At 44.6% G+C, this 19,831-nt stretch overlaps 4 protein-coding genes across 5 annotated transcripts; 3 read left to right on the plus strand and 1 right to left on the minus strand.

The window, feature by feature from the left end:
• The first annotated feature begins 2,441 nt into the window (after positions 1–2,441).
• On the plus strand, positions 2,442–3,417 carry LOC143342547 (uncharacterized). The gene is made up of 4 exons (XM_076766553.1): positions 2,442–2,497; positions 2,803–2,914; positions 2,986–3,051; positions 3,111–3,417. Coding segments are annotated over exons 1-4 (279 nt in total). The 5' UTR covers positions 2,442–2,495; the 3' UTR covers positions 3,210–3,417.
• Positions 3,418–3,602: 185 nt separating this feature from the next.
• On the plus strand, positions 3,603–5,126 carry LOC143342860 (UPF0764 protein C16orf89). The gene is made up of 7 exons (XM_076767145.1): positions 3,603–3,767; positions 3,832–3,930; positions 3,995–4,144; positions 4,231–4,526; positions 4,601–4,727; positions 4,793–4,895; positions 4,982–5,126. Exons 1-7 carry the CDS (start codon positions 3,665–3,667, stop codon positions 5,124–5,126), a joined length of 1,023 nt encoding a protein of 340 aa, XP_076623260.1. The 5' UTR covers positions 3,603–3,664.
• Positions 5,127–5,248: 122 nt separating this feature from the next.
• Positions 5,249–11,866, minus strand: LOC143342546 (uncharacterized). 2 transcript variants are annotated; one of them, XM_076766551.1, is made up of 5 exons: positions 11,638–11,866; positions 6,919–6,991; positions 6,685–6,846; positions 6,360–6,513; positions 5,249–6,195 (listed from the first exon to the last, which is right to left on the minus strand). In XM_076766551.1, the coding sequence occupies exons 1-5, from the start codon at positions 11,832–11,834 to the stop codon at positions 6,080–6,082; spliced, it is 702 nt and encodes a 233-aa protein (XP_076622666.1). In that variant the 5' UTR covers positions 11,835–11,866; the 3' UTR covers positions 5,249–6,079. The 2 variants fall into 2 exon arrangements, with proteins under 2 accessions (XP_076622666.1, XP_076622667.1); XM_076766552.1 differs by lacking the exon at positions 11,638–11,866 and adding an exon at positions 8,072–8,210.
• A 380-nt stretch (positions 11,867–12,246) lies between these two features.
• On the plus strand, positions 12,247–19,831 carry LOC143342997 (uncharacterized). Its single transcript, XM_076767433.1, has 8 exons — positions 12,247–12,623; positions 12,950–13,073; positions 13,174–13,422; positions 13,557–14,017; positions 14,111–14,918; positions 15,066–15,375; positions 15,453–17,020; positions 17,103–19,831. Exons 1-8 carry the CDS (start codon positions 12,549–12,551, stop codon positions 19,778–19,780), a joined length of 6,273 nt encoding a protein of 2,090 aa, XP_076623548.1. The 5' UTR covers positions 12,247–12,548; the 3' UTR covers positions 19,781–19,831.

A 19,831-nucleotide genomic window follows, 5' to 3' on the forward strand; every position in this document is an offset into this window, starting at 1 on the left:
TTGAGAGACGCATACGATAGGGACTTAAAATTAACGTCGAAGCTCAAGTCCAGTCAACTTGAAGCTAAAATTCGGACGATAGAAGGAAACAAAGTTCCTTGACTTAGTTGTACCAAGCAATTATGTGGTTAAAAAGAGGGATGAAGCTAAATCATGGGATACGCGACTCGACGCGACGCGATGCTGAACCGTGCAGCGGATCCGAGGATCGAACCTACTGCCCTTGCTAACTCGATCTCAACAAGAAAACAGACAACTGCAACCCCGAGTCGAGGTCTCCATTTCTCCAACGCAACCCGCCGGGAGCCCGAAGGACCCGACTTGGGCTGTCTGACAAAAGAGAGAGTACCTGAAACAGGGTCGACTTCCGCTGGAAGGTATGCGTTTCCGCAGAATACGGAAACTCCACACCTTCCAGCGAAGTGCCGTTTTCCCTCGATCAAGCTTACCAAGGGAAGGCGATTAGATCTGTAGGACCAGATACACGGCCGATCACATGTTTCAATCGATGAAACAGCGGTGACCGAAGCGAAGAACGAGGGAACGAGAAAACGAGAAGCTACTTATTGAATAATTGCTTGGTAAAACGCGAAAATATGTAGAATAAAGAAATCTTCGACGTTAATTTTAAGATTCGCGACGAAGCTTAAATCTAATTTACTTGGAATTAAATGTCCCTCGGCGGATGACTCCCTCGGCGGATGAATCCCTCGGCGGATGAATCCCTCGGCGGTTGTGGCGTCTTCCCTCGATGTCCTTGGAATCGATCTGTAATAGATCTGACCTGGAACAGAAACTAATACTTGCATTAGTATCATATTAAGGAAAATTTAATAAATCCTATCCAATCCACCTGTGATTCGACAAGTGGAGAAATAATTTGTTCGGCTGATGTAAGAAATTCTGAAATATTCCTACATAGAATACACAAAATATTAATAAATAAAACAATGTCAGTCAAAATATATTAAATACACTCAGTAAAAACGACAGAACAATTTCACAAATAAAGTAAAAATGAAAATTCAGACTAATTGATAGACGATGCTGATGAACTTGGCTGACCAGTAAAAATATACGAAATGAGAAACATTTTACCAAGTCAGATTCAACTAATGCCACAAGTAGTGAAATCGACGAAGCAACTTTGCAAACAAAATCGAAATAAAAATTCGGATTAATCGACAAAGATAGACACGAGTTCAGAGAAGAATTGGAAACGGAAACAGTAAACGATTGAAAGAAATACCCCATAGAGAAGCATTTTCTTTCAAAGTCACATATGGTCAAGTTAACGCAACAATTGTCAAAATAACAGAAGAATCAGTCGATAGAATATCTCATTGTATGTCGAAAATGGCGGATACATCCACAGTAACGAAACGAAAACCGATAAATTCGATAAACCCAATTTTGCATGAAACCATAGTAAAAAATGAACGAACAAGCTTCAAATCAGAAAAATAAGAGAGAGAGGGGATATTTAAGTAAACCTGACCGTTGGTCAGCAACTGGTCACTATTCGTCACCGTACGCTCACCACTGGTCAACTGGTCAGTAGTGGTCAGCCCTGGTCACCCTGGTCCTCCTGGTCCCCCTGGTCAGTCTAGGATGATCCCGAGGTACCCACCAAGCCAGGAGTTCCGCCACCCTTGGATCCCCCCCGCGAGACTGAGACACGTAAGTCACCGCATGAGCCTTTAACGTAGTGACGAAGGAGTGGGGAGAGCACAGCGTGTGTCAGCCATCTTTACGCGTCCGATGGACAAATTATTTCGCGAAAAATTATTATTTACGCATACTGATGGGCCCTTTCATTATTCATATATCACATATTGTTAAAATTTGTTCAAACTATTGCGTTGTAATGTTAAACAATGCCAAGTTTTATTTACAATTGTTTAATTTACACCATCGCCGAGTAAGTACTCAGTATAGAGTTCACATACAGCGATTGGTATTCTCGTAAAATATTATTTTAACATTTGCCAAGATTGAGATAAGATATAAGCTGGCTACTCGTATACCTGTGGTCATGTTAGACAATGAGGGCCATCAAATATACATACGTATAATATGTTAAATTCCTACTTAAAGTTTATCCTTATGCTAAAGTCTAACCAAGTTTTTAATCAAGTTTATTAAATAGACCAACGTATACGTCAATACATACAGTTTCAACTTACGAGCACATATGATACAAGCGAAAGATAAAATAATTCTTAAGAAAATATAATATGACTCCAGTTATAGCCTAAACACATTGACAACCGATCCAAATATAGTAGAAACGCCGGGGTTTTGCAATTGGTACGTTTCAAAAATAATTACAGCCTCCTTCCGGTGGTGAAACCTTTTAGTAGTCGAGAAGAAATTCGTTGGCTTCGCAACCGATATAAAAGATCTGTGCAGTTATGGCAGCAATAGTATAGCGTCGTCTTTCCGAGCCTCTGATTCTCGTAATTGTCGAAAGGAATTTAAGAATAAACATTAGTATGTAAGTCGTTTCTTTTATACAGCGAGTCTCGCTCGATGCAAGGCCAATGAATTACACAATTTTAGTGGTTTAACTTGACGGAGAATATTCTAAAATTTCACTATAGTAAGAGCTTGAGAGCATTACGAATAATTGGAATAAATTTATTTATTTATTTTACCAAGGTAAATTTATTATCTTTGGGAAATTCATTCTCCTGATTTACATACACGTATCGTAAGGGGTTTAACGATAGAGTTTTGCTATCCGAAAGAGAGCTACTGTATAAATATTAGACACCTCTAAACGTGAAATTTTATACGAAGGACATCCTGGTTCGTCCCAATCGTCGCCTTAATTACATTTATGGAACTCGCGACGGGGACCTCTTCGAGTGTTCAAAGTCCTGTGATCATGACGCATAATTTTCCTGACGTGGTAAACGGCTAAATCGCAAGCAAACGTTGTCTCTCTCATCATATTTTTATTCTAATCTCGTTGAATTTTAGATGAAAACGATACAGGATAATCCAGACGACAGAGGGGATAGATTGTGTCAGATAGAGTATCAAATGGTACGTTTCGTCTTTAAAACGTTCTACAGGATGGAAATAACGAACAATGTCTGTTTTAGACACGAAGAAGAGCTGGAAAGTGCGTGAAAATAGGTAATGGAATGACCGGATGTATCTCTGGAGACTATATGAATCCTTTTCATCCGGACTGCTTCTGATCGTAAACACCATTCTCGAACCGGCCGGCATTTTCTGCATTCCGATACTGTCTCGCAATCTTAACGTCTTAACGAGTCCATTAACATAGGTTTACTAATTAATAGATAAAAATTTATTGTACCCCGTATTCGTCGTAATAGATTATTTAAACTTTCTTTAAGACCGTATTGTCATTAAGGAAGAAAGACGCGATAAATATAAATTGATTACTGGTTCAACGTTTGCCCTGCGACCGCAAGGAATTCTTTTACCTCCGCTGTTAAATGAAACTCCCACGAGTGGATCGCAGGGACAACTCGAAGAAATTTCCACTCGAAAGACGAATGGCCTGGATCTCCGACACGTTCGATCCTCGATTAAGACAAAGTGGTTTTCCTAGAAATTTCGTTAGGTTCGCGCGGTGCACGGTGGGGCTGTGCGGCTATAAAGTCTTGGCAAAGTCGAGGATGTCTGCATGTTCAGGATGGACGGGCTTGGAGTGTTTGCGAGCATTGCTATGGTCCTGCTATTTTCCTTCTCTTCGTTCACCTATGGAAGCCTCTTTCCCGACGATTTCGGTGAGATCTGCTCTTGCATCGAACTTGCATCGAAAATTTCAGTTAAAATGTTGTTTGATCGCAGATCGGAAGGTGGAGGCGCTCTACAAGGTAGTCGACTACGTTTATCACAGGCCCCATCAAATGAACGCCGACGTCACCTTATCCATCGCCATCGTCGAAGGTAAAAGCTATCGATAAATAACATAAATCGAGCCTCGAACGCTTCACACTTATTTTTCCAACAGCTAACATAGCCACCATGCTTTTTCACGAAAACACCAAATACCTGGGAAACGAACGTCAGAAAAAGTTGATAGCAATTATCAAGCACTGCGACGCGATTCGGGAATATCTGCTCCATAATGTTGTGCCAGAAACCAAGGATATACAAGTGTGTGAGTGAATTTGCTTTGAAATCCTCGAAGCTCTTTACCCGAATTCCATTTCCCGAAAGTAAAGTCAATTAAAGTGAATTCACCAGTGCACGAATCGCTGAGTAAAGTTGGTCTGTGGCTGCGACGAATTTGCTGGCAAAATGCCACCTTGGAGAAAAAGAGTCCGACCCCTGGATTGACCAAGCAACACGTTCTCGATCTGGTGATGCAAGGAACGCCAAAGGAAGAGGAGAGTGATCGATGTCTGGCTAAAATCGTTCGGAACAAATTAAACTCGATTAATGAAATGCCAGAAACGTGCGTCGAGATTTTGGAGAGAGGCGATCGCGTCAGAGGATACCCACTCGCTCACAGATTGTTCATCATCCAAGTGGCCATGGCAGTGCGTGATAGTTTTAATCTTACGCGAGAAGGTTAATAATAATAATAATAATAGTAATTCCTAGTCCGTTTCAGACTGGAGTCGCGGTTAACGTGCCCTGCGATCTCCTAGTTTTCTATTGTTCCGCCATTTTGCAAGATCTGGTCGACATCGAAGCGGCTGGTTTCCCTTTCAACACTCCGGACTTAATGATGGAACAAGGTAAGGGTGTACGACCAACGACTACTTAATTATTTTATTACACGTTATCTTTCTGCTATTCGAAGCTCTTTTGTGCGGAATGGAAGGCTTCCTCGAGTTCACTGGGGAACGTTACGAGCGATTGTTGATGAGCTTCCCGCATCCTAATGGCTGTTTCAGTTCGTTCAGGTATACGTTCTTTAGACGCGATTCGTCCTTTTTAAATCAGTCAGATTTTCAAGCCTGATCGTTGGAAATTTGTTTGCCAAAAACAGATTTCCCGACAACCTGTCGTCGCCGCATATAGTCCGAAGAACATCGTTGAAAACGGACTTTGGCTGCGACAGCCATGCCACGGGTCTTGCGGCTGCGTTACTTTCCTTGTTCATTCGCGAGAACATGGAAAACCTATTACTATAGAAAACTGTGCGAGAAACGGTACTTGAAGTAAGTTATTTATCCTAAAATGTATTTTTCTTATCCACGTGGCCATCACGTGGCTCGTCCTTGGAACGGTTAATAACTTTTATCTCCGCAAACTGTTGGAAAGAAGAATAATTTATTTATCATCGGTGTAATAATAATTAGAAATCGATACGCGTTAAAAAGACGTGTACGAGAGTTGGTCAGAGGAGTAGGGAGGAGGGGGTGTGTGGAAACGAAACTGAGGAAAATAAATAAGTCAGTCGTTAACCTTGCGTAGGAGAGACTGGTTCCAAGCGCGGTGAGGCAACGCGTATATTTTTGCATACGCTTAACATTTTCGTTATCCTTGAATACGGAATCTATTTCCGTACCGCGGAGGAATCAGCCTCCTCGCCTTTTTTATATGGCGCCGCGCCGCGAGCGCCGCCATCACAGTGTCGGTTTTCCTCCCAAAGACCAGAGTCCGTAGATTCCTTCGCATGTATCTCGTTTCCGGTCTCTAGAACGCGTCCACTTTACACGATAATTAAGGTATTATTATCAGATTATATTTTCCCCGACTATGTTGCACCCTCGAACGAGATATAGGCTTCTCCGCAAGTTCCATTCTAGGAGGCAGCTCCGCGGCCATAAACATACCGTTTGCGATTAGTATTGCATTACGAAACGTAATTAATTACGCGGTTTATCGATAAACGTTTCGTCGAGGGAAAGGGCGGGGTCGGGGTCGGGGTCGGGGTCGAGGTTGCCTCGTGCTTTGGTGCTATTTCGCTAATTGAACTTTAAGCGACTCCTCTCTCTCTCTCTCTCTCTCTCGAAGCAATTAGACCGTTTCACGAGTCGATTTTCTCCTTGGAAAAAACAGTCTAATCCCTTCGGGAGGGCGAGACATGTATCACGATCGCTCTTCTGTTTCTCGCGGGGTCATCGAATCATTTCCGTGCTCTTCAAGGTCGTCGATAATTGTACGGCCTTCCGTACGGGTCGATCCTGTTGTTCAATTTGTCGTACCTCATCTGCTGGAAGTAGCTGTACACCACCAGCCACAAGTACGTGTAAATCACTGCGAACAAATATTAAATCCTCTGTCCATCGTTGATTAAACGATCGTGGAAACTTATTTACTTGGACTTTGAATGATTTTGAGAAAATTTGCTCGCTGCCAATTCGAGTAAGGTAAAGCGTAAAAGATTAAGGAGAACGGGAACGATTAAATCGCGGACTCACCGACGGATACGAAGCCAACGACGAGCCAGAGTGCACCGTTCTGGATTTTGTGATTGACGAAGAACATGATGGACGTATAAACGACGCTGACGAGCAGACCAACCGCTAGGATTAAGCCCAGAACCACCCATGGCAGCATCATAAACGTGGTTTTCTGCAAACAACAGGAGCTTGATTAATTTATGCAACGGCCATCCGGTTAGCTGCGCAACCAACAACTATCGTTCGCGACCGTTAAAGAGTATCTATTGGCAAAGTATTACGTTTTCCAACCGTTTTAACGTCCATTTTAATTCGTAGATTACGATACGAGAGCTGGTTTTACCTTGAGGGCGCCAACTATGAGCAACGTCGAGATCAGAATCGTCATGCAAAGGTTTATCGCGAAAATGATTCTGACGATGCTCTGATCCAACACGTCGATCAGTATCGTCTTCCATTCGACGCTCAATGTGAAGATTATGATCAACGAGACGATCGAGAGGACCTGAATGCAAATGATTTTAATAGACGCTTTAAGATGATATTCTCTGGTAAACGTAGCGATCGATTTACTCACGATGCCGAGTATTCCGGTGAATATCGTACCCGCTTTCAGCGAGTAATATCCGCAACACGTCGAGAGCTGCATCCTGCAACAGATCAACACCAAGATGGAATTATTTTATTTCTCGATACGTTCGAAATCGTTCGATAGACGCATAGTTTGACCACCAACGGACGGTTAGAATTTAGATCACGAATAATATTAGAGTCCCGGTGCTTGCGTATTTTTAAAACCGATCGACAACCGATTACTCGCAGAGTATTTTCTATTTATCTACGAAACACTAGATTCACCTTGTTTTACGATCGAGAAATTACAGTAATGCTTGCAAGTTAAAAATCCCATTATTGATTTTTATTAATAATCCAGTAACCTTTTTGGTCGTAATGTAGAGTTACGGTCCTTGGACAATTTTATGTGAAATTAATTGGTCGTAAAGGTCGGCGTCCTTTCTTTCGGAATCGTCAACATCGAACAGCACAATGTTTGCTAGCCGACGTGACGTAATCGTCCCATTAACATGTTGGCAAGTTACGCGTCATGTCTGACGCCACGTCGTCCACCTTACTCACTTTTATTTCAGTCTGAACACGGCGTAGAAATTTGGAAAAATGACTCGCGTACGTAAATGAGAATGCCTCGCGATCCGGCGCCATTCGAAACGTTTAATGCGCGGCACGCTGAGAATAGAGAGAAAATGGGCCATTGGCATAGGTGGTGAGCCTCTATTCTCGTTTCTTCTTTCGGTTTCTGTCCTCACAGTTGCTGACCTTCCTTTCTGCGTTTATTATTCGCGCGGACGGCCGCATCCGGTCGGAAAGGAAACTTCTTCTTCGCGAAAAGGAAGCGTCTCGTCGGAGAAGAAGCTTTTTGCAACCGGCGGTGCCTACAATTGTTACGCTCGGTTCAATTATTTTTAGCTTGTTCTTTTCTTTATTTATTTAGACGCGACAAGATAGAAACTGATAGAGATAAGAGGAGAGCCTCAGGGATTTTTTAGTTGGTCGATTTCAGTCCCGTATCGTCGATAAACGCGTTTAGGGTCTGGGTTAGATGGGTATGTTTTACGACGAATCGTTCAATTAAGCGTCTGGTAATTAATCACGATGAGAGCCGCGGTGCAAACCGATATCTGGAGCGAGGTTCGTGGTCACGGTTAATTCACCTTCCGCAACTGGATGTTGTGTCACCCGCAGCCTGAATCGACGATCCTTACAAGGTTCGCGCGATCGAAACGGAGGAAGCGAGATTGTCTGACGCTGACTCGCATCTACTGCTGATCATGGTCAGCCAGCACGCGTCCGTTCCCTTCGATTTCACAGAAAAACGAGGAAAAAACAACACCTATGGAATACCAAACTATCTTATTATACATGTATCGAGCACTCGAGCAGTGCACCACCAATGGAAAAATTCAATTATTAACTATATCTGTGATAGTCGTTGCTCGATAACGCGAATAATCGCTGCTTATTGCTGACTCGTCCTACACGATTACCGTTAGATCTTATTACAGGAGAAACTTTGATGGATCGAATTGCAAGGACAGTAAAAGTCGACGGTGTGGAGGTGTTGCGCTGATTGCGATCGAGCTACGCAAACCACGCGTTCCTTTCAATTTCACGGATAAAAGGGAACAATTACGTTCTTGGAGCGTGAAAGTACGCTAGACGGAAAATATCTGCAAAACCAACTGTTTATTGTAACATTTATTCTACCGTTTAAATTAATAACGGTAAGAATTTATTTCTCCGACAGTTTCACTGCCTTGAAAGAACGAAAAGTCTATTAAAAAGTTTCACGGTATCGAAGTAAGTAGTCTCCTTTGAAACGTCCCCTTGATCAAGCATCGAAATATATTTTTTGATCGAAAAGATGATCGTCGGTGAGGATGCGCCGCGATGCGCCCGACAGGCCCCATAAGGAAACGCATCTCGATCCGTTGTTCCCGCGATTTCTCCCGTTTGTCTCGCGTGAAAAAGAAACGCGTTACCCTGTACTATGAAGAACCAGTCGGTCGGCATTGTCGTCGGCTGTTTATCGATTCTCTTTGACGTATAAAGGGTGCGAATCCGTGATTTATTCCATCGTTAAACAACGCGGAACGTACATTTACCGCCTGCGTGCAACTAAGAACGCGCAGCGCTATAAACGGCGATGATACGTCGAATTAGGTCAGCTTAGGTGAATCGTCGACTCGTGTCAAAGGCGAAACCGCGAGAAAAGTCGCTACGATTCTATCCAATGGCATCGAATAATTAATCGGTGCGTTATTATCGTGCGTGGGAGATTTCGTTCCATGGAAACGCGACTTATGCACTTTGACTCGCGGTTTGTGCGTCGAGTCTGTTGCAAAAATGCGTTGCGTCATTCGACGGAGGAGATCAGCCTCGAGAGGCTGTTTTCCACGAGCGCAATCCTCTTGAACTTTTAAGTGACAACCTTCAGACCTATGCACTTTGTGGAAAGTATCGCGCACGCGATCCGATCAACGATTTATCCTTTAAATTATACATTAGATATTGTAGAGAACAATTGTTGTCGCGTGTTAAACGAATTTGGTCGTCAAAGGATTGAATTTAGGCGGGTCACGTGCAGTAGAAATAGAAAACCACTTGACACGCGTGTTTAGGGTGCCTGTAAAATTATTCCTGACCCCGATACAGCGATTAATGGCCACTTTGGGTGGTTCCGTTTTCTTCGATCAGGCCACTGTCCTTACCTACGGTGGATCGATACATCGTCGCGAGCTTTTTATTTACAATTCCTTCGATCCTCGAGCGTAATGGAACGAACCTATAGAAATAGTAAACGATCACACCTTGTTCCTTTCTGTCGTCGGATCTCTATCCAAGATCTTTGTTTCCGAAGCATCCGCGACCTTCGAGTCAGGCGTATCATCGAGGAATATCGATTATGCGTCGCGATCTGCCTCTTTCGTAACCATATTCCGCAATCTCCACGCAGCGAGGAAAAACTTTAACTAATTCTGTTTCAATTCGAATTCTCCCACTTGTTATCGTTACATTTTCTCTTGTACGCGAACGGATTTTTACCCGCATAATAAATAGATAAACGTTTATAATAAAAAAAAAAAAAAAATCAAACGGTATCTTTCACCGAGTAAATTACGACTCGAATGGAAGCATCGATTTGAATATTTAATATGCAGTTAATAGTAGGATCGAAAGAGCGGTCGATCGAGAGATCCGCGTGATCCAAGTTGTCCGCGCGATTCATGACGTCGCGTCGAGGCGATTTCCTGCGCACTTTATACATGCATACGTGTCTTGATGGTTTGCGCTGGCCTCCTTTTACTTTTCGCGGCGTACGACTTCGCGGACCATCCTTTTGCGTCCGTTGTCCACGATTTTCGCAGACCATCCGCGAAACCGACGCTCCTCGACCTTGCGCTTCTATTTTTTACCCGCCTCGCTCGGCTTAGCGCGGTGCAGCGCAGCGCGGCGTCTCGATTTCGGTTATCTCGGTTCATCCGAGTCGCTTTCGCAAGCCTTTCTCTATACGACCCATGACGATTCACCGCGGCGATAACGAAATCGAAAGAAAAAACAACGCGAGGAACCGTCGGAAACATTAGAAATCCAAATATTGCTGGTATTTTTATTCGAGATCCATCGTGTGTTTCGGTTGTTGTTTTAAATGAACGGTGTCTCCAGTTGCTTTTCATCATAGATGGCTTCCTAAATTCTAACGTGTCAAAAGTCTCGCCTAAAGATCAGACGATTCCATTTAAAAGAAAAAAAAGCGCAATTGCACTTTTTGCGGTCTGTTATGCCTGACCCAGTTACCGGAATTGCCGCGTATAAAAACCTAACAAAATATCAGTTGCGCGTAGATTGGAAAATCTCTCGAGTACGATCTAGTATTGCGTGCCTTGGGTTTCTATTAATTTTAGCTTGACGCTATTCGATGGAATTTCCTTCCTCGAAGAGAACCTAAATAAATTTATCAGTAGAAGAATTTTATTTCTCGCTAGCAGCAAGATTCTACGGTTATCTTCGCGGAGCGTGTTTCCCAAGACCCGCAGACGGAATTTTTAACGTTATTTGCACACCGTGCATCGTTGACGATAAACATACGCAGTTACTGTGGCAATTTTTATCGCGTGCCCTCATGGCCGTCACGATGCATTTTCATTATACAAGTGGATCGAAGAAACGTCGGTTCGCCGGCGGCCGATTATACAATTCCCGGCGATTACCTTCAATTACCACGACTGATAGTTTTCTCCATTGATCGCGGCCGAAAATCGAGTACTTTTCAACGATAACAACTTCCCTTCCCTTCCCTTCCCTTCCCTTCTTTAATTAATTTTACCGATTTTTTATTTCACTGTAACGTACGCTTGTCGAAAATATTCTCGATGCCGTCAGCGATCCAGTGCTTTTAATTATTGCTCGAGCGCAATTGCTAAATTGCGCTCTAACTAAAACCACATGATTCCCGGCTCGCAGAATAATCTCCCGCGATTATGTAGATGGATTTCTAAAAAATGTTTTATTATAATTATTTTATTGCTTATCTATGACGCATCCACCATTAATAACGAACGTAACAAGTTGGAATTATTTTCGGCGCCAAGTTTCGCTTCGAATCGCCACTGTGTTCACTTTAAATTAAAATCGATCACTTTTCCAATGTTTCCCGGACGATCCGCCGAAGCGGCGTTTCGACAAAGACGACAATTTAAAGTTCGTTGGTGCTACTCACTTTTCGCCGAGCGACGAAACCGAGGAAAACGCCGCTTTGGTTCCCGCGAGACGTAACGAAATTACGCTTAGGTGAAGCGCGGTCCGCTCGCAATAGGAGATGGTCAGAAACTGTGCCAAGAACAGTACGCCGCGCCGCGAAGCTGTACACCTACGACCTACCACGCGTACACCTACACCGGTGGCTAACCGACGCATACCACCGTCGCGACGCGTCGTGGCGAACAGCGTCGATCGGCTCCTCTTTGCTCGATCGCTAAGCGATCGATTCGTTTCCTCGATACCCGTAAACACGTTGGCTGCTTTTTTCTTACAATTTTACCAGCACCGATCAAAATACAAGATTCTAATGATCGGACGCGCACGATCAACCGATTAAACGAGTTGGGTCTACAGAGTAAACAGGAACCGCATTTAATTAAGTATATTAAGCTCGTTGAGGGGACACGTTAAAATAGCATTGGTGATTGCTCGAATTAAACGAAGCTGCTCTGCGGTGATTGATTAAACTTAACAGTTAAAAGAGAATTTAGAAACAAGCGTAGGTAATAAAGGGCATTTTTAACCAGAGATTAAATCTTATTCCGTTTAAACGTCTTTTTATTTTATACGAGAAACGGTATCTGTGCCCCTGGAGCTATGCAACACGAATCACGCTGCCGGCTCCGGCACGCTTCGCTTGTTTTCGATTCTCTGCCTTCGATTGTTATAACGGAAGCGTTCGGCAGAGAAAACGTGCTCGCGTCGACGGACAACGGACGTCCATTGTGAAATTTTCGGGTGATCGTTAGAGCGGAGGTACCGGTGGTGATCGAGGATTCTTCAATCTACAGACCAGGTCGACGATGATCGGCTTCGGTGAAAGCGACGACTCGCTGGTCTTCCGGCTCCTTCGAAAGTTTCGTGTTCCTGATGCCTAGCTTCCTCGGACATTTCCTTGGCTTCTCCTTTCGGACGGAACTGTTGATAATGAACCTCGTGGGCTTGGTAAATATCTCGAAACGCAGTGCTTTGCTCGCTCTTTCGCATAACCTTCTCCTTTCTAACCTTCCATAACCTACGATTCGAAACAACCCGATCGATCGAATCATTTTAGTGGAATTTAAATATGCAATCGATTACTTTTACATACAGAGACTCGATGAACTTGATCTCGTTCTTCAAATACCCATGTACCTACGTACATATACGTATACTATATAACTCGAACCTTCCTCGAGACGCCATTTTCTACTTCCGTCTGTTATAACCTCCATTTTACCTCCTTCCTTCTATTTATTGTTATTGCCATTGTATTAACGTTTCTTTTAAAGATTAACAGCACGCTAGACTGGACCCCGTTAAAATGGACAAACGAACTCGAACGTATTTCAAATTTATCTTTATCCCAAAGTGCACTCATTCTTGATACCATCGGCGAGGACACGATAAAAACTGGTAAAAATTTGCAACGTTAATAAACACAGTTCAATCGGAAATATAGTAGCAAGACTGTAGCAAAACTAAGCTCTGAACTTTTTAAACGTCCTCGTTTCAGTTTTATCGTGGATCGTAATAACGCGAATCGTAATTGCCCACGTTTACACGTTCACGTACGTGACGAACATTTACCCTATAATAACATGGAGCAGACCGAACTTGCTGCTACCCTGGTTGATCCTGAGCTTCTTCAAGAACGTCGTTCTCGAGGTGATCGTGATCGTGATCGGTCTTCTACTTTGGTACGACAGCCGATTCTCGATTTTCATGTTCCTCGAGTTCATCTTTGTGAAACTTGTGCCTCTACGTAAGTAAATTTATTCGAGCAAGTTTTTAAACGACATCGACGCGATATCCGGATGGACTAAATGTCGGGTAAATTGTTCTTTCTTCGAACGAAATGTTATTTATAATTCCAACAACCGATCGTATTCTGCCCAGTTATGGCTACTTACAACTGGTACTCGAACTCTTGCTTGTTCCTGCAACTGCGTCACATCGAGAAAATACGGAAATTTAAGAGATCCATGCGAAGCGACACCAATTTGCTCGCCACTCGTCTCTACGCGAAGCTCGAGGACTCCAAGTACAGAACGAGGTCCTTGACCACCTTGTTGTCCTGCGAGAGCTATGAAACTTATGACACGCAGGACACCATTTCGCACATTATCGACGACTCTAATCTGACGCCGGTTCAGAAAACGATGCAGCTTCTCGGGCTGAACGAACACGACATCGAGAATGCACGCATCAGGGTTAGAGAAAGAGCGGCGCATAGAAGATTGACGGAATTGGACGATGAATCTGTTATCAGGTTCGGTAAACGCGACACGGATAGACTCCTTAACTTGAACAACCAACACTCGCAACTGGAAATCAACGACGAACGTGAAACAGATTCGGTAAGTGTGACTAAAACGTCGATCGAACGATGCTGATAAAATACGCGTTACTATTAAACGATTATAGGTAAAAAAAACTTGTTCCGTTCGTAGAATCTGGTAGTTTTCTTGGAGACGAAATTCCCGATCGACGAGTCAAAGGCTCCTAATGTGAAAGTCGAAAGTCCAGAAAACCATCCACGAGTGGTTGGATGTTCAAAAACGATCGTACAAGTTCCGAAAGATGGAAACGAAACGGAAACGTCCGAGCGACGCGTTTCGAGGAAGAAGCGAGCAGAGACGGACGCGTTCGACGCACAGAGAACGAAGCAAATCAAGATGCGCTCTTGGTCGCAGAGACGAAGAGGAAAGGAGACGATCGGCAACAGATCAACTCGGAAACAGATCGGAAGAAGCGTGGAGAAGTCGAGCTGCAGTCCCGTCAAGTTGCAAACTCTGTTCAACTGCGATTGCTCGTTGACCGATCGCACGTTCGACGGGAAAACCTGCTGCCAGATGAACGATATCGCGTTGAGAACTTGGACGCCGAAAAGCAACGTCGACAACGCGAGCATCAACGCGAACACGGAAGACAATTTCGTTCGGAAGACGTTCGATCGGCCGTACGTGTACTCGTTCAACGTCACCAACGTCAAGACAGATTTTCTGATGAGCAACAGTTTACCAGCGATTGAAAATTTGCTACAGAGTAACCTGAAGATGTTCAAGAACGCGTACGGAATGAAAATAAACGAGAGCTTGGACGTGTCCGTGCAGAAGGTACGACAGATTCAAGACGATGAACGGGATCTTTCGGAGATCGTCCAGAATTTACCAGCGACGAATAAAACAATAGATCTGGAATCAACCAAGATGACCGAACGAGAAACCGTGCTCGTTTCGGAAGCTTCTACGGACGATGGTAAGTTTATTAAATTACTTACGCGCGAGTCCTTGTAAAAGTAATCGGTCGAATGTTTCTTCGAGGCCCTGGTATCGGATCAACTTGATTTTCTTTCGTAAATGTGCCTTGTTAAATATTTAACTAACAATTATGCATATTCTGCAGACCTAGATCTCGTACAGAAGTCTGAGTTGCAAGTTTGCGCGTCGGAGGTGGACGAAGACGACTCGAAACTCGAACACCCTTCCAGAGGTACGAACATCTCGAGGTTCTACAAAGACTCGATGATGGTTTTCGACGGTTGCTACGAGAAGGATTTCGCCAACAATTCGGAGCTGCAATCTTTACTTCGGCAGCTGGAGAAAAAAAAGTGGGACGTGTTCGCTGGTGAAACTAATCTCGAAACGTTGCACGCCGCCACGTTTCCGGAACAAGATAAATCAATCCGGAAAAATGTTTCCGAAAAAATGGACAAGTACGAGAGAGAGAGAGAGAGAAGTAGCAACTCGTTTTTAACTGTTAACTTTAACTAATTAAATAATTATTATTCAGATATCAAGCACCGGTGGTATCGACTGCTTTGGCAACTAATCCGAAGGAAGACCGTTTCTTAATTTCCCAAGAGGTGCAAGCGAATCAGGAACCTAGAAACAAGACGCGTCAGAAATCGAGGAAGGTTCCAACTCCCGATTCCACCAGAGATCTTAAGTCGATAAGAAACGTTTGCACGCAGACGAAGATGGATCTAGAAACGAATGGTTCCAGAACCAGTTTCACGGAGAAAAAGAAACGCAACAGAATGTTCCACGTACGCAAACGTTTCAACGATCAAAGCAGGAACGTAGAGACGCCCGCCAGCAACGCGAAAACAAATTCTCGTTTCTCGGTTTCGAATAACGGCGCCGCCAACAAGTCTCCGACCGCGTCGGCGCGTCAGAAACTCGGGAAATCGGCGTCCGACGACAGCAGGAAGAAGCTCGATCCGGTGAAATCGTCGTCGAACAAGAGCGTTTGCGACTGCGAAATGCAGAAACTGGAGGCCAAGTACTGCGGTTCCTCGGAGTCGCGTTTCGACAAGAAGAACGAGCCGAGCCGAAAGTTCTCTGGGAAGCAGCCCAAGGTCGATAGCTTCAGGACGCTTCCTTTGGGGCAGACGGATCGGCAACCGGAAGCGGAGGCGACGACGTACCGCAGGAAGCCTCCGGTGTATCCGAGGAGGAGCAAAAGGGAAGCCCAGAGCGTATCGAAAATCACACCGACCAACAAGATGGAATCGTTCGACTCGAAACGTTCGACCAATGGCTCGAAAGTGTTCAAGTCGAGAAATCGGGCGAGATCGATGACGGAGGAGCTGCACGCTCAACAGATGAGGATTCTGAAGGCCTACAACGAGGTCACTTTGCTAAAAGATAAAAAGGAACTCGAGGCGAAGAGGAGACTGTCGTCCGGCAGAGATTCCGAGGACTCGAAAAGCCATCCTCGTGCCAGCATCTGGAACTCTGATAGTTTCGGAAAAGGTCCCGTCGACGACGCGAACGCGCTCTACGACGACTACTTGAACAAGGAAAATTTCTTACTCGATACGACGACGACGACGACGACGACGACGACGACGACGAAAATCGAGCCGTCAAACAGCCATTCCTACTCAAAGTTCGCCAAGATCGATTCGAACGTCGCGCGCAACAATTTTGACAGGCTGCGCGTCACCCCGACCAGTCAGAACATCAAGAAAGACAAACCAGCCACCGAGTCGGATAACAGGAAACGATACACCAAGTACAGCAGACCTAAGAAGCTGGACGACCAAGGGAACGTTTCGACAACCTCCAGCAAGAAGCTGGAGGGCACGCAGAAGGGCCGTGACCTAGACAGGACTCCCGCTAGAGAGGATGTGAGAGATGAAACGGCTTCGTCCCAAGTACCATTTGTTCAAGACATTGTCGAATCTTTGGTAAAATACGACCGTACGACTGGATTATCGACCCCTGAGATCCCTCAAGTGCGAAACGACAAGGAGTCGTTGATGACGATAAAGGCAACCGTGAACGAAGACATCGTCTCTAGTTCGTCGTCGAGTATCATGGATCGTGAAAGAGAAATTGAGGCTGTGTTGGAAGGTGAGGAAAATTGTTATTAATTAATTATTCGATTAACACTATCGTAAAACAATGTTCCATTCCCGTTCCCGTTCCGTTTCAGAAAGTCGAAACCAAGTCGAGGACCAAGTCGAGGGCCAAGTCGAGGACCAAGCGCAAACGATACCGGAAACCGACCAAGACGTCGCAGAATTTCCAGCCCCGGTTGGCTCTCCCTGGCCGGTCAACGTCCAAGAAAATACTGAAACTCGACTGGAAGTTGATGAGAATAGAAACCAGAGAACCGAATACCCGCGAAACGAGCCCTATGAGACGTACAGGAGATCGTCGCCGGACATGGCGGACTTTGTCAGGAATATAGACGTGACTTCTTTAGTACACGGCGTTGTCCTGGCCAATACGAACGCGCAGGGAAGAAAGAATCGCCAATACGATATCGTCGACGACACGACAGCCAAGATGGTTCACGATGCGTTCTCGTACAAGTCCATGGACTCGCTTCTGGACTTTCCTGACGACATCCTGACCATGGAGGACGTTATAAACAACAGTTACTTGGACGAGTCCAGCGACGAGTTCGTTTGTCGATTGAGCAACGAGTTCGCCGAGGACCGGGTGATCTCTCAGCAACAGAACCAATTGGAACAAGCTATAATGGCTACTATTCGCGAGTCACAGGACGAGAACCAGACCAATGACGATTACAGCCTTTGCATCATCGCTATCGACACCGACAACCTGCCAGACATCCCCCAATTAGAGATCGTCGACGGTTACGATGACGTGGAAGGATATCGTCGGTTAATTCAAGGCCAACATCGGGCAGACGATGTCCTGACAAGCCTGACGGAGCTCCTAGGAAATATAAATATCGCTGGACTCAACCTGGACGCAATCGCCGCGATGAAGCTCGAGCTTTTGCAAAAGATTTTCAACGTAGACGCGAACGAAGAATGTTCGGAGGAGGAGGAGGAGGAGGAGGAGAATGAACAGACTTTTCGAATCATCGAGAAAGATATTTGCACGAATATTAAGTTTCCAATTATGGTCAAGATGTCGGATTGGGTTTCCGGTGTGCTGGATATCGAGAATTTAACATCTCGGCGATCGATTGCTTCGATCGGCTACGTTGAATCGATTCTGTTCCCTTTGGTTCGAGCTACGGAGTCGAAAGACAGAGTCAAAGAGGAGAAGATCGACGCAGAAAGTTATCGAGAAAGAGCCGAAGAGGAAACTGAGGAGCTCAAGAGTTTCAACAAGTTTGTACGATCGATGTTTGCTACGACGTTTGATATTTTGCGCGAGTCTTGGACAGACAATGTTTCGGATAGCGAACAATCGTCCACGTGCGATGCTTTTGCAAAATCTTTAGACAATTCGAAGCTCCATTCGACGATTGAATCGTCAAAATTCGATACAGGTCCATCGCAAGTTCGTTGGAGCGGTCCTTGGAAAGATTTGAACGAGACGTTCGAAATAATAAATGGTCAAGATCCGATCGAATGGACCGAAGAAATCGTTCGGTTGGGAAAGAACGAAGGGGAAATTGCAGACATTGAACACGTAGACGAACAAGTTTTCCAAGATGGTCTCGATATGGAGGAACTATCGGACCTAACCGCCGAAGAAGAGCGCGAAAACAACGAGAGTATTGCCAAACCTGACATAGAGGTTGACATCGTTGCGCTCAAAGAGAAAATATCTCTCAAGATCGTGCTCTCCTTCTGGTTAATCGTCCTGTACTTTTACATACGATATTTCTTTCTCAAGATTTACTCTCTGGCACAGATATCGAGATCGACGTCGACGCTGAAGCCGTTCGAGGTCCACGCAGCGTCTACGTCGACGTCGACGCTTCTCGAGAACGCGAAACTCGCTGAAAGGATCAGACAAGAAAGTCTGGCAAAAGAGGCGCAAGGAAACGAATCGTTCGAGAGATCCACCGACCTCGAGGACGTCGACATTTCCAGCTTTATCGAACAACATCTGCAAACGATTCCAAATTTAACGCTCGACAGCACGTTTTCGGGAAACGTAGACTCCGAGAGAGAAGACGTTCTCGAAGAAATAAGGCAAGTTGAGAAAACGATAATAAGTTTGAGAGAATGCGTTGCAGAAATGATCGAGGGATCGTTGTTTTCCAAGCCTGTTGACGAGAACTTTGAGGAATTTAAGATCGAATCGCAGGAAGTTTGTTCTCGAAGATCGGTGGATCAACATTCGAAATCGCAATCTCTGTCCGGGATCCAAGTCGAAACGAACGACAAGAATTTTAGTAGCGCGAAGGAGTGTAGCGCCATTGCAACCAACACTCGATTCTCTATTATCGAGTTGGAAGACCAAGATTTGATAGAATTCCACGCACCCGAAGAGAACATTCAGACTTTTCGATTTAAAGAAATCGATCGGTCCGGTTCGTCTGGATCTCTGTTAGGGGATGATCGAGAGGAACCGTCTGAAAATAGTAAATTAAACGATCGTATTGCGGAAGCGAGGATCGACAAAGAGGGGCCATGCACGGAAGAAATTCACAATGACAACGATAGGTGTGACGAGAAATGGAATTTCAGGGATCAAAATGTCCAAGGAGCTAAATCCGTTGAAAAAGACGAGCCTGTAAGTTTCGAAACCACTCTGGAAGAAATGGACAGCTTCGATTCGGCTTACACGGTGTTTTCCGAAACGTCGCAGTGCACAAACTCGTACGCAGATTTCGATTCCACGATGGAAGAATTTTCAGTCGCTTCGAACACGACCGACAAAGACACTCGAACAAAATAACAAATTTCGCATTTTAAAGTTAATTTCTCTATTGTTTTTTATTCGGAATTT

Source organism: Colletes latitarsis, chromosome 6, assembly GCF_051014445.1.
Source record: "Colletes latitarsis isolate SP2378_abdomen chromosome 6, iyColLati1, whole genome shotgun sequence".
NCBI classification, from domain to species: Eukaryota; Metazoa; Arthropoda; class Insecta; order Hymenoptera; family Colletidae; genus Colletes; species Colletes latitarsis.